General features: G+C 37.6%; 1 protein-coding gene across 2 annotated transcripts in view; it reads left to right on the plus strand.

The window, feature by feature from the left end:
* The window catches only part of LOC108680972 (T-complex protein 1 subunit gamma), a 13,065-nt gene extending 4,169 nt beyond the window's left edge, over positions 1-8,896 (plus strand). The window contains exons 3-10 of one of the 2 annotated variants that reach the window (XM_018169903.2): positions 974-1,150; positions 1,479-1,633; positions 5,054-5,240; positions 5,755-5,943; positions 6,342-6,605; positions 7,080-7,352; positions 7,810-8,004; positions 8,467-8,896. In XM_018169903.2, coding sequence (XP_018025392.1) covers positions 974-1,150; positions 1,479-1,633; positions 5,054-5,240; positions 5,755-5,943; positions 6,342-6,605; positions 7,080-7,352; positions 7,810-8,004; positions 8,467-8,574 — 1,548 coding nt within the window. In that variant the 3' untranslated portion in view covers positions 8,575-8,896. Of the gene's footprint in view, positions 1-973; positions 1,151-1,478; positions 1,634-4,325; positions 4,511-5,053; positions 5,241-5,754; positions 5,944-6,341; positions 6,606-7,079; positions 7,353-7,809; positions 8,005-8,466 lie in introns of those variants that run through there. The other variant, XM_018169904.2, reaches the window with a different exon arrangement.
* The last annotated feature ends 1,218 nt before the right edge of the window (positions 8,897-10,114 follow it).

Below are 10,114 nucleotides of genomic sequence, written 5' to 3' on the forward strand. Positions count from 1 at the left end.
TACCCCAAGAGCTGGGGTAACAAAGACCATCACTTTTTTTGAAATTACATAAAGACTATGAGAGGCAGGAGCCAGCAATTTATGGTGAGTGAAGCTAGAGTATAGACCTGTATTTTGCATGTTTCAATTCAAGTTTAATTTAACTAGTAAAAAAATGGCATCATTTATAAAAAAAGTGGTCTAAGTTACCCCATTTTACGGTACTGTTAGTAATGGATGAGTTTGCTCTGCATTCTTCAAACAATTTGAAATTAGGTTTTATTTCAAGTGTCCCTTATTACCCCATTCCCAGGGGTAATTCAGGATGCTTCTATTTTGCGTCTGGCACCTTGCAAATAGCCTATTGATTTTTTTTCAGGGATGCCATACAATAGCCCTCGCAAAGACTTTCAAAACGAACCCAAACCAGATTATGGAATATTTCACAGTAAAAAGTTATTAACAAAAAATGCTTAAAACCGTCCCTTATTACAGCATTTGACAGTGTTACCCCAGAGGGTGTGTTTTATTACCCCATATTATGGAAATGGTTGCCATTTTTTTTGGGATTGAGGTACAAAAATTCTGTCAAAGAAGCTTTAAAGCTGACACCTGTCTACAAACTCTTTTCAAGCAAAATTTTTTAATACCGTGAATAATTTGTTTTTACTACAGACCTTAGCAGAATTACTTTTTCAAAACGTCACTTTTCAACATTTTTTCATGGATTTTTTACAGTAAATGTAAGATTTCTCAACTTACTTTATGCTTCATAGAAAGGAAAAATTTTGAAGTTTATGCCACTATTTTTAGTTTTGCAATATATCAATTAGTTTTGCAGCTATAACATTTTTACATTGTGGCAGAGCACTGTCCCAATATACCCGGCATGTCCATTATAACCCTGTTTCACAGTAGTCCATGCCAGAGCCAATCTAATGCTTAAAGCCTTTTTTCTTTGTCCAGAGTTGTTCACATTTTCTGTATCTTCCAGGTGATAGCTGATGTGATCAGGACTTGCTTAGGCCCTCGATCCATGTTGAAGATGTTGATGGACCCCATGGGAGGCATCGTCATGACCAATGATGGAAATGCCATCCTACGGGAGATCACAGTTCAACATCCCGCTGCCAAGCACATGATTGAAATTGCTCGTACACAAGATGAGGAGGTGAAATACCTGTTGTTATTTCAACTTATTTATCTGCAGCCTGGTACAAGTTATAAATGAATTTTTTCCTGGACCTGCTGTGAAGGGTTATTTTTTTTTTTTAATGACATATATTAATTGGGCATGAGATATGGTTAAAGAATTATGAAAATGATTAGAGACTGTGATAGCAGTATGTATTGGTTTGAAATTGAACCCAACTCGAGTTCCCTATAAGTACCATAATTACTTAATCATGCTCTTGTTGGTGTATAGAATGTTTACTGGATGTGGAAGATATCTTACAAAACTGAATAAAACCCACAATGTGATGATGCACTCAATTCAGGTCGGAGATGGCACCACTAGTGTTGTGATCTTGGCGGGAGAAATGCTGGCTGTTGCTGAACAATTCCTGGACGCCAAGATGCACCCAATTGTAGTCATCCAGGCTTATCGGCAAGCCCTTGAAGATGCCCTGGAAATCCTAGAAAAAGACCTGAGGTAAGTTACTACCAGTATCCAGTAGGATGTGTTGCAATTAAATTACGCTTTTACCTTGATCAACTTGCTTTATGCTGCATAGATAGTAAAAATGTTGAACTTTATGCCACTATTTTTAATTTTGCAATATTTTGATTAGTTTGACTGCTACAATATTTCTACCAAATGTTGGAGGACTGTCCCTTTTTACCCCACCCGTCCCTTTTTACCCCGTTTGACGGTATATTCTGTTTACCCTTTTTGAAGTAACCAAGACTGGCAACTTGGCAAGAGGCAATATCTTGATGAAATTTAATCAAATTGAGGTTGAAAGATTGCCCTGTACAATTGTATGCTCGAAATATAATTATGTAAAAAGACTGGACTGTAGTGACCAGTGACCTAATTTAAAAATTTAGTGAACCTAATTTAAAAATGTTTGAAGCATCCAGTGTACTCATCCATTACTAACAGTAATCCAAAGTCCTCCACTTCCTTTGTAGTAGATGTAGAATAAGTGACATTTTCTGTGATTTGTACTTGTTTTTCCTTTATTTAAATGATATTACCATATCCATGCATTACACACCCTATTATTGATGTGATATTACTATTTCCATGGACTTGCCATTAACCATTGACAATGACTTTGTCCACTGCAAGCTTTATATCAGCAGCCATATAGCATTTCTTCTGTATGTGTAAGCTGAGAGGACTGGGCTTTTAATTTCACACCATTTTAATTAGGTCAAGTGAATTCACTATAACCAGAAAATATCATAAAAACGTACCGGTACCTGAAACAGAAAGGAAAATTTACCTAATATTTTCTGGAGAAATAAATTGTAGTTTTGTGTAATTACTCAGTGAACAATTCTATCTTGACATTCTATGCCCAATTTTGTAATGACTGATGATGAATTTATTTATTGTGGAGTGAAATTTTGCTAAGCAAGGTAAATTTAATTGAAATTCTCTGTGGTTAATCAATTTTTTGTTAACTGGAGCCTTTGCTAACCAAGGTTCTATTGTAAATGCATTTTTATGGGTGCCCAGTACCATCAAACTGGATAATAAGGGATGGGCGGGGTAATAAGCTACAGTCCTCCAACATTTTGCAGAAATGTTGTAGCAGCTAAACTAATTGAAATATTGCAAAACTAAAAATAGTGGCATAAAGTAACATTTTACCTATCTATGTAGCATAAAGCAAGTTTACATACATTTACTACCTCTAAAAAATACCTGAAAAAAGTGTGTAAAATGAGATTTTGGTAAAGTACCTCTACTAAGATCTGTAGCAAAAAAATATTTGCCGTATTAAAAAATTTTACTTGCATAAAATTTACACACAGGTGTTGGTTTAAAAATGTGATTGACAGAATTTTTGTAGCCCATCCCCCCCCTAAATGGTGGCCATATCTGTGCAATGGGGTAATAAAGGACACCCCTAAAAATGCATTTACAGTAGATATTTGGTTAGCAAAGGCTCCAGTTAACAAAAAAATTAATTAATTACAAAGAATTTTGATAAAATTCACTATGATCAGTGAAAAAAAATTCACCTAACAAAAAATTAATGCATTATTGGTCATCACAAAACTGTGTATAGAATGTCATAGATAGAATTGTCCACTGGGCAACATAGAATGAAAAGTAATTCACCTAAACTATAATTCATTTCTTCAAAAAATATGATGGAAGTCACTAAAATATTCCTTTCTGTTTAGGTAGGTTTTTTGTGATTTTTTTATCAAGTTAATTCACGTGACTGGATTAGAATGATGCAAAATTACAAGCCGTCCTGTAAGCTTACAGAGACAGAAGAAATGCTATATGGCTGCTGATATGAAGCTTGCAGTGGACATGGTCATTGTAAATGCACAATGGCATGTCCTTGGATACAGTAATATCACATCAATAATATGGTAGTGAATGGATATGGTGATATATCAATAAAGGAAAAACAATTATAATCAAAGAAAATCTCACTTGTTTTACATCTACCTCATCTACGATTTAAGAGATGGACTTCAGAGCACCGTTAGTAATGGATGAGTACACTCTGCATGCTTCAAACATTTTAAAATTAGGTTTTATTTCAAGTGTCCCTTATTACCCCGTTTGCAGGGGTAATTCAGGATGCTTTTATTTTGCATCTGGCACCTTGCAAATAGCCTATGGATTTTTTTCAGAGATGCCACACAATAGCCCTTGCAAAAACTTTCAAAATGAACCCAAACTTGTTTAAGAAATATTTCATGTCAAAAATTTATTGACAAAAAAAAACACAAAACTGTCCCTTATTACCCCGTTTGACAGTGTTATCCCAGAGGGTGTTTTTTATTACCTCGTCATGTGGAAATGGTGCGATTTTGTTTTGGATTGAGGTACGAAAATTCCATCAATGAAGCTTTAAAGCTGACACCTGTCTACAACCTTTTTTCAAACAAAATTTTTTAATACAGTGAATATTTGTTTTTACTACAGACCTTAGTAGAATTACTTTTTCAAAACGTCACTTTTCAACTTTTTTTTTCAAGATATGGTTAAAGAATTATGAAAATGATTGATGACTGTGATAGCAGTATGTATTGGTTTGAACTTGAACCCAACTCGAGTCCCCTATAAGTACCATAATTACTTAATCATGCTCTTGTTGGTGTATAGAATGTTTACTGGATGTGGAAGATATCTTACAAAACTGAATAAAACCCACAATGTGATGATGCACTCAATTCAGGTCGGAGATGGCACCACTAGTGTTGTGATCTTGGCGGGAGAAATGCTGGCTGTTGCTGAACAATTCCTGGACGCCAAGATGCACCCAATTGTAGTCATCCAGGCTTATCGGCAAGCCCTTGAAGATGCCCTGGAAATCCTAGAAAAAGACCTGAGGTAAGTTACTACCAGTATCCAGTAGGATGTGTTGCAATTAAATTACGCTTTTACCTTGATATTCAAATAGTATGCCTCTTATATTAGATTATAAGACTACTATTGTATTTATAGCTGTTAGGAATGCTTGTCAAATGGGAGGACAATTGGGATCAGGATGATGGTTTATTTAACAGTATCTATTGCACTAGATTACTCTATCATTTTAGAAATATCAGCCTAGTTATTCTGAAAGCTGGGAAAAATCTAACTTCAAACCTAGCCAGGCCAGAGCTTACAAATTTTTAAAGCAGTACATAAATATATTATTGAGACTTCAGCAATTTCTGAACCTGGAAACATTTGGTATATGTGATCATTAGTGTTCAATGCCCAACATTGCATTTGGTGCAAGACGGGAAACACCATTGACTAGTTTAGAGTATTTTTGTAACTATCAGGACTAAGCCACTCAGATTATCTAAGCTTTCTCATGTAAGGCTAATTAGCTTCATTTGTTTTGTAATTCTTGTTGCCCCCTTAATTATTTATCGTCATGTTCAGCATACCACTTGACTTGGAGGACGAGAGCAAGATGGTCGACGTGATTCGGTCATGCATCGGCACCAAGTTCATGGGACAGTATGGAGACTTGGCCTGCAAGATAGCCCTTAAAGCAGTAAAAACCATTGCCGTTGAAGCTGGAGGAAAAGTGGAAGTTGATGTCAAGAAGTGGGCCAGGATTGAGAAGGCGAGTCTTGTCAAAGAAACACACCAAGAATTGCTTTATTACGCATGATTGGCTTTATTCAGATTAATTTCTTCTGACTATCATTCTGATAAATGTCTATATTGAGAAATTCTACTCTACACGACTACTAGACCTTCCACTCTCTACATGACTACTGATACTCCTTATCTGTAATAGGTTTTCTTGTAATAAGCAAGTAAGTTTTTTCAAATTATACTGAAGCTGATAGTTACGTATGTCTCTTTCTAATGCTTAGGAGATTTTTTATATGGATGCTTAAGTTATTTATTTTAAAATTCTATTGATGTTCTAGCACTTCACTTGATAGAAATTGACTCTCGACTGGCTTTTATTCCTTTCGAAATTACAATGCATGTTCCTTCTGAAGATTGTCAACCGATAGTAAATTCATTAATCGTAACGCAATTTATTGGATTATTGGAGCATTATTTTAAAATCTTGAAATAACCAGAACGATCTCTATTGTGGTTTCAATGTGGAGCTCTACTCACAGGTGCCTGGTGGCTCCATAGAAGACTGCTGCGTGCTGGATGGAGTCATGTTCAACAAAGACGTGACGCATCCTCGCATGAGCCGCCGCATTGAGAAGCCTCGAGTTATTCTTCTTGACTGTCCTCTTGAGTTCAAGAAGGGAGAGTCACAAACTGATGTGGAAATATCGGCTGATGCTGATTTCAGTAAGGTAAAAATTTCTTAACCCTTTCATCTCGGATGCATTTACCATCGTTAATGCTATTCGTACTTAATGGCTTGGGACCGAAAATTCCTGTCAGTTACAAAAGGGTTAACTATAACTACCTTCTGTAAACCTTCAGAGTTTGTATAGCTAACATTACGCGATCGTAAGTGACAATGGCGTGGAAGAATTCGTAAATTGGGTCATTCGTTTGACGGATGGTTTAAAAAATTACTATTCACATTATCGTTCTAGGTTCTACCTGAACAAATAAAAAAAAATCATATAATTTATCAAGCACAGCAGCAAGAATGCAAATATATATTTTTTTTTGCATGGCCTGTTTATTCATAACATTATGAACCCCTGTATGGAATGCACATTTAACTAAATTTTGACTACAGATGTTGCAACTAGAAGAAGATTACGTGAAAGCTCAGTGCGCTGATCTGATTGCACTGAAGCCCGACTTGATCATCACAGAGAAAGGTGTGTCGGACTTAGCTCAGCACTACCTCTCGAAGGCCAACATTTCCGTTATCAGACGCGTCAGAAAATCCGATAACAATCGAATTTCTCGTGCGAGCGGCGCCACTATTGTGAACAGGACCGACGAAATCAGAGAAGAAGATGTTGGCACTGGAGTGGGGCTCTTTGAGGTCAAGAAGGTGAGACATTTTTTCCAAAGACAATAATTCACTTGAAATCTATTGCAGTGATACCACATTAATCAAACCAACAGGCAGTTGTATTGGCAGCCTGCGGAATTTATTTTATCATAAAATTGCTTGTGAAGCAAGCAAATTAATTAGTGCTCACTTGGGTCAGGTAATCCATTCTGTGCAAATACTCAGATATGCTTCAGATTGCTCTACTGATATTAAGTAGTTTTTACAAATCATGTTAAAATTCTTTAATTGGAAAATTATGTGTGAAGTTAAGTTTTGGCCTACTGAACATTTGCTTGCTATCAAAATGCATTCAAACTTGCATGATATTCATAATGAATTGTTATTGATTCCTTGTGCGCTCTAGTATTAATGTTAATTTCGTTTAATTTCAAGAAATTGCATATTTCGAAAGTAGTCGAATTTTTAGTCAGACAAAAGAGATGTTTTGACAACTTTTTCCTACCTATACAGATCGGCGACGAGTACTTCACGTTCCTGACGGGTTGCACTGACCCCAAGGCCTGCACGGTGCTGCTGAGGGGGCCTAGTAAGGACTTGCTCAATGAGGTCGAGCGAAATCTGCAAGATGCCCTCGCAGTGGCCCGCAACTTGCGCCTGTCCCCTGCCATCGTGGCGGGAGGAGGCGCCGTTGAGATGGCCGTGTCACAAGCCCTGCAGGAGAAGGCCAAGAGCATCAAAGGCGTCAAGCAGTGGCCTTACACCGCTCTTGCTCATGCTCTGGAGGTCTGGTTTCCCTGCAATAGAATTATAAGGAGTGTCCTATGTATTTGATGCTTGTGCGAGTTTCATTACTATCAAGTGTCTCGTTGAGTGTTGATGAAGTGTCTCATGATGAAGAATTGACTGTTGATGAAGTGTCTTATTGACTCTTGTGTGTTTATAAATTGATGACTGTTGATGAAGTCATCATTGACTTCATCAACAGACTGTTGAATTGATGAATTGACTGTTGATGAAGTGTCTTATTGACTCTTGTGTGTTTATAAATTTTTTGAAGCTGCCTAAGATCACATCTTGAAGCATTGAGCGTTTCTCGAAACGAAAGTTATTTGCTGTAAACTAAACTACATACTTTGCTTAGAAAGTAAATTACACTCATTCTTTCTTCGAACTTTTCTGTTCCTAATTCCAGATGTGCAAGTGTAATGGATAAATTAATAGCGGTTCATTTATTTTACAGGTCATTCCAAGAACGTTGACTCAAAATTGTGGCGGTAACATCATCCGTCTGCTAACAAATCTTCGAGCAAAGCACGCGGCTGGCCACAAAATGTTTGGCGTGAACGGAGAGTCTGGCGAACTGGCGGACATGCAGGAGCTTAAAATATGGGAGCCTCTGGCCGTCAAGCTGCAGGTCTACAAGACTGCCGTCGAGGTGAGCACTGATAGTTTCATTAGCTACACTAAGCTACGTTCGCCACATTTCTCTACACTAAGAAAAATGAGTGGGTCAAAATAGCGACGCAGTTTTTGTTTCCGTTAGGGTCATTGTGACCCTGTTTAGCCTGGCAAAAGGCTCATCGTTGCAACGATCACTATTTGGACATGCTGAATTTGGAAGTTCTAAGTGGAGAGACTCCTGCTCTTCATAAAGTTCATTTTGTAGAGGATAAATTTCATACCTGAAGTTGTGCTGGAAACTTGTAGCTCCAAGTACCGACTCATTTCAACAGAATAAAGGCAGTTAGTTGTTTGTGTTCAGGTTCGTATTTTTTACTGCATTCAGAAGGCTATGCCTTACGGAAGTTCAGTTTAAATCTTCCCATATATGAAGACCGTTATATACGTCACGCTCGTCACAATTCTTTGACCTCGCTGCACATATTTGCCCTCACAGACGGCAGTACTGCTGCTGCGTATTGACGACATCGTGTCGGGCTCCAAGAAGATGAAGGACGATATCGGCGGCGGTGCGATGCCCACTGAAGAGTCTATGATGCAGTAGTGGCCACTTCCTTAGTTCTCGCTCCTTGAATTTTCTCCTTTGTTATACCTTAACCCAGTTCGTTCAACTTAGCTTATTGATATAATTGTCCTTCAAAGTTTTTTTTGTGTAACCCTACTAATGTTTTGTCGATCTAATATGAAAACTTTCCATTTTCTTTATGCTCACTAAGGTTCTTTCTGTTTACGTGTCTGATCCAGCATGGATATCTTACGAATCTGAACAATTTTTGAAATAATATAATGTTTCTTGTTCCTACAATCATTCTTTCGTGATCTCATTCATCACGCTCTGTAAGAGTCACTAATACACGATTAAAAGTACTTACTTAGTTATCAATGAACCCAACATCACGTGGAGGACTATATGAAGTTCAGTGAATTGTAGACTTCAATATGTTCCCATTTTGTGCTGCAATTATTTCGTTGCCCACTATCCTTATAGAGGCTNTTACTAGAATTTGAAACAAGAAAAAACACCAGGGGCCACGGCTATAAACTAAAAAACTCCGCTGCAACTTCTCCACGCGACAACATTTCTTCTCGCTTCGAATCAAATACATGTGAAACAGCCTCCCCGATTACATCGTTGGCGCTCCATGTATGAACGCGTTCAAGAACAGACTAGATAAAGCTATGGAAAAATATATGTTCAGATTTGGAATGCCTAGCACCTTGTCCAACCCGGTGGAAGTCTAGTAGCTACTTCAAACTACCGTCAGTCATGAAAAGATCCGGTCAAATGACACGATTTTAGATCTTCTGTGAACAAGGCACGAAAAGGAAAAGAATCGGCGACAGGCCACATCAGGCCTACACTTCAGCGCCGAGATCACTATGTTATGTTATTTTATGTTATTACCTCGTGGAGCACCAACTTCCACCAGTACATATACTGTATCATAGATTATACATTGATCAATTATGCCTTTTTGCGTTTCCACGCCATTTCCAGGAGTTCTCGCAATTTTTGTTGGCTTATAGTTCACCAGAGCCTTTGCTATCAAACCTTATAAAACTACCTTGAAGCGTGTGAGTGGTAACGAGATGAGAGGAGCTTTTATTTTCAGCGACATGAGTGGCATCATGGTTGAACTAATGCCATGAACCATGAGTGGCATGATCGCACCCACTGCCATACGAGCATCAGTGTTTCTTAACCTTTTAGGTGGTACCGAACCCTGCAAGTTCCATACATGCATTCATCTAACCTCTAACCCTAAACAAGGCACGAAATGGAAAAGAATCGGCGACAGGCCACATCAGGCCTACTCTTCAGCGCCGACATCACTATGTTATGTTATGTAGGTGAATAAATAATTTATTTTTTATTCATAACATATGTCTATGCTACATAAGACATAACTATATACTGTATAACTCCATACATAAACTGTAGCATAATTTGCACACAAAGTCCCTTTGTTGAAAGAAAAAAACCCACACAACATAAATTTCGCAACAAAAAAAAAATAAATAAAAATTCATTGCCAATCAATATGACTTTTATTGTTGCCTCAGTGCGACAATTTCAGGAATGC

Source organism: Hyalella azteca, unplaced genomic scaffold, assembly GCF_000764305.2.
Source record: "Hyalella azteca isolate HAZT.00-mixed unplaced genomic scaffold, Hazt_2.0.2 contig1195, whole genome shotgun sequence".
Classification (NCBI taxonomy): domain Eukaryota; kingdom Metazoa; phylum Arthropoda; class Malacostraca; order Amphipoda; family Hyalellidae; genus Hyalella; species Hyalella azteca.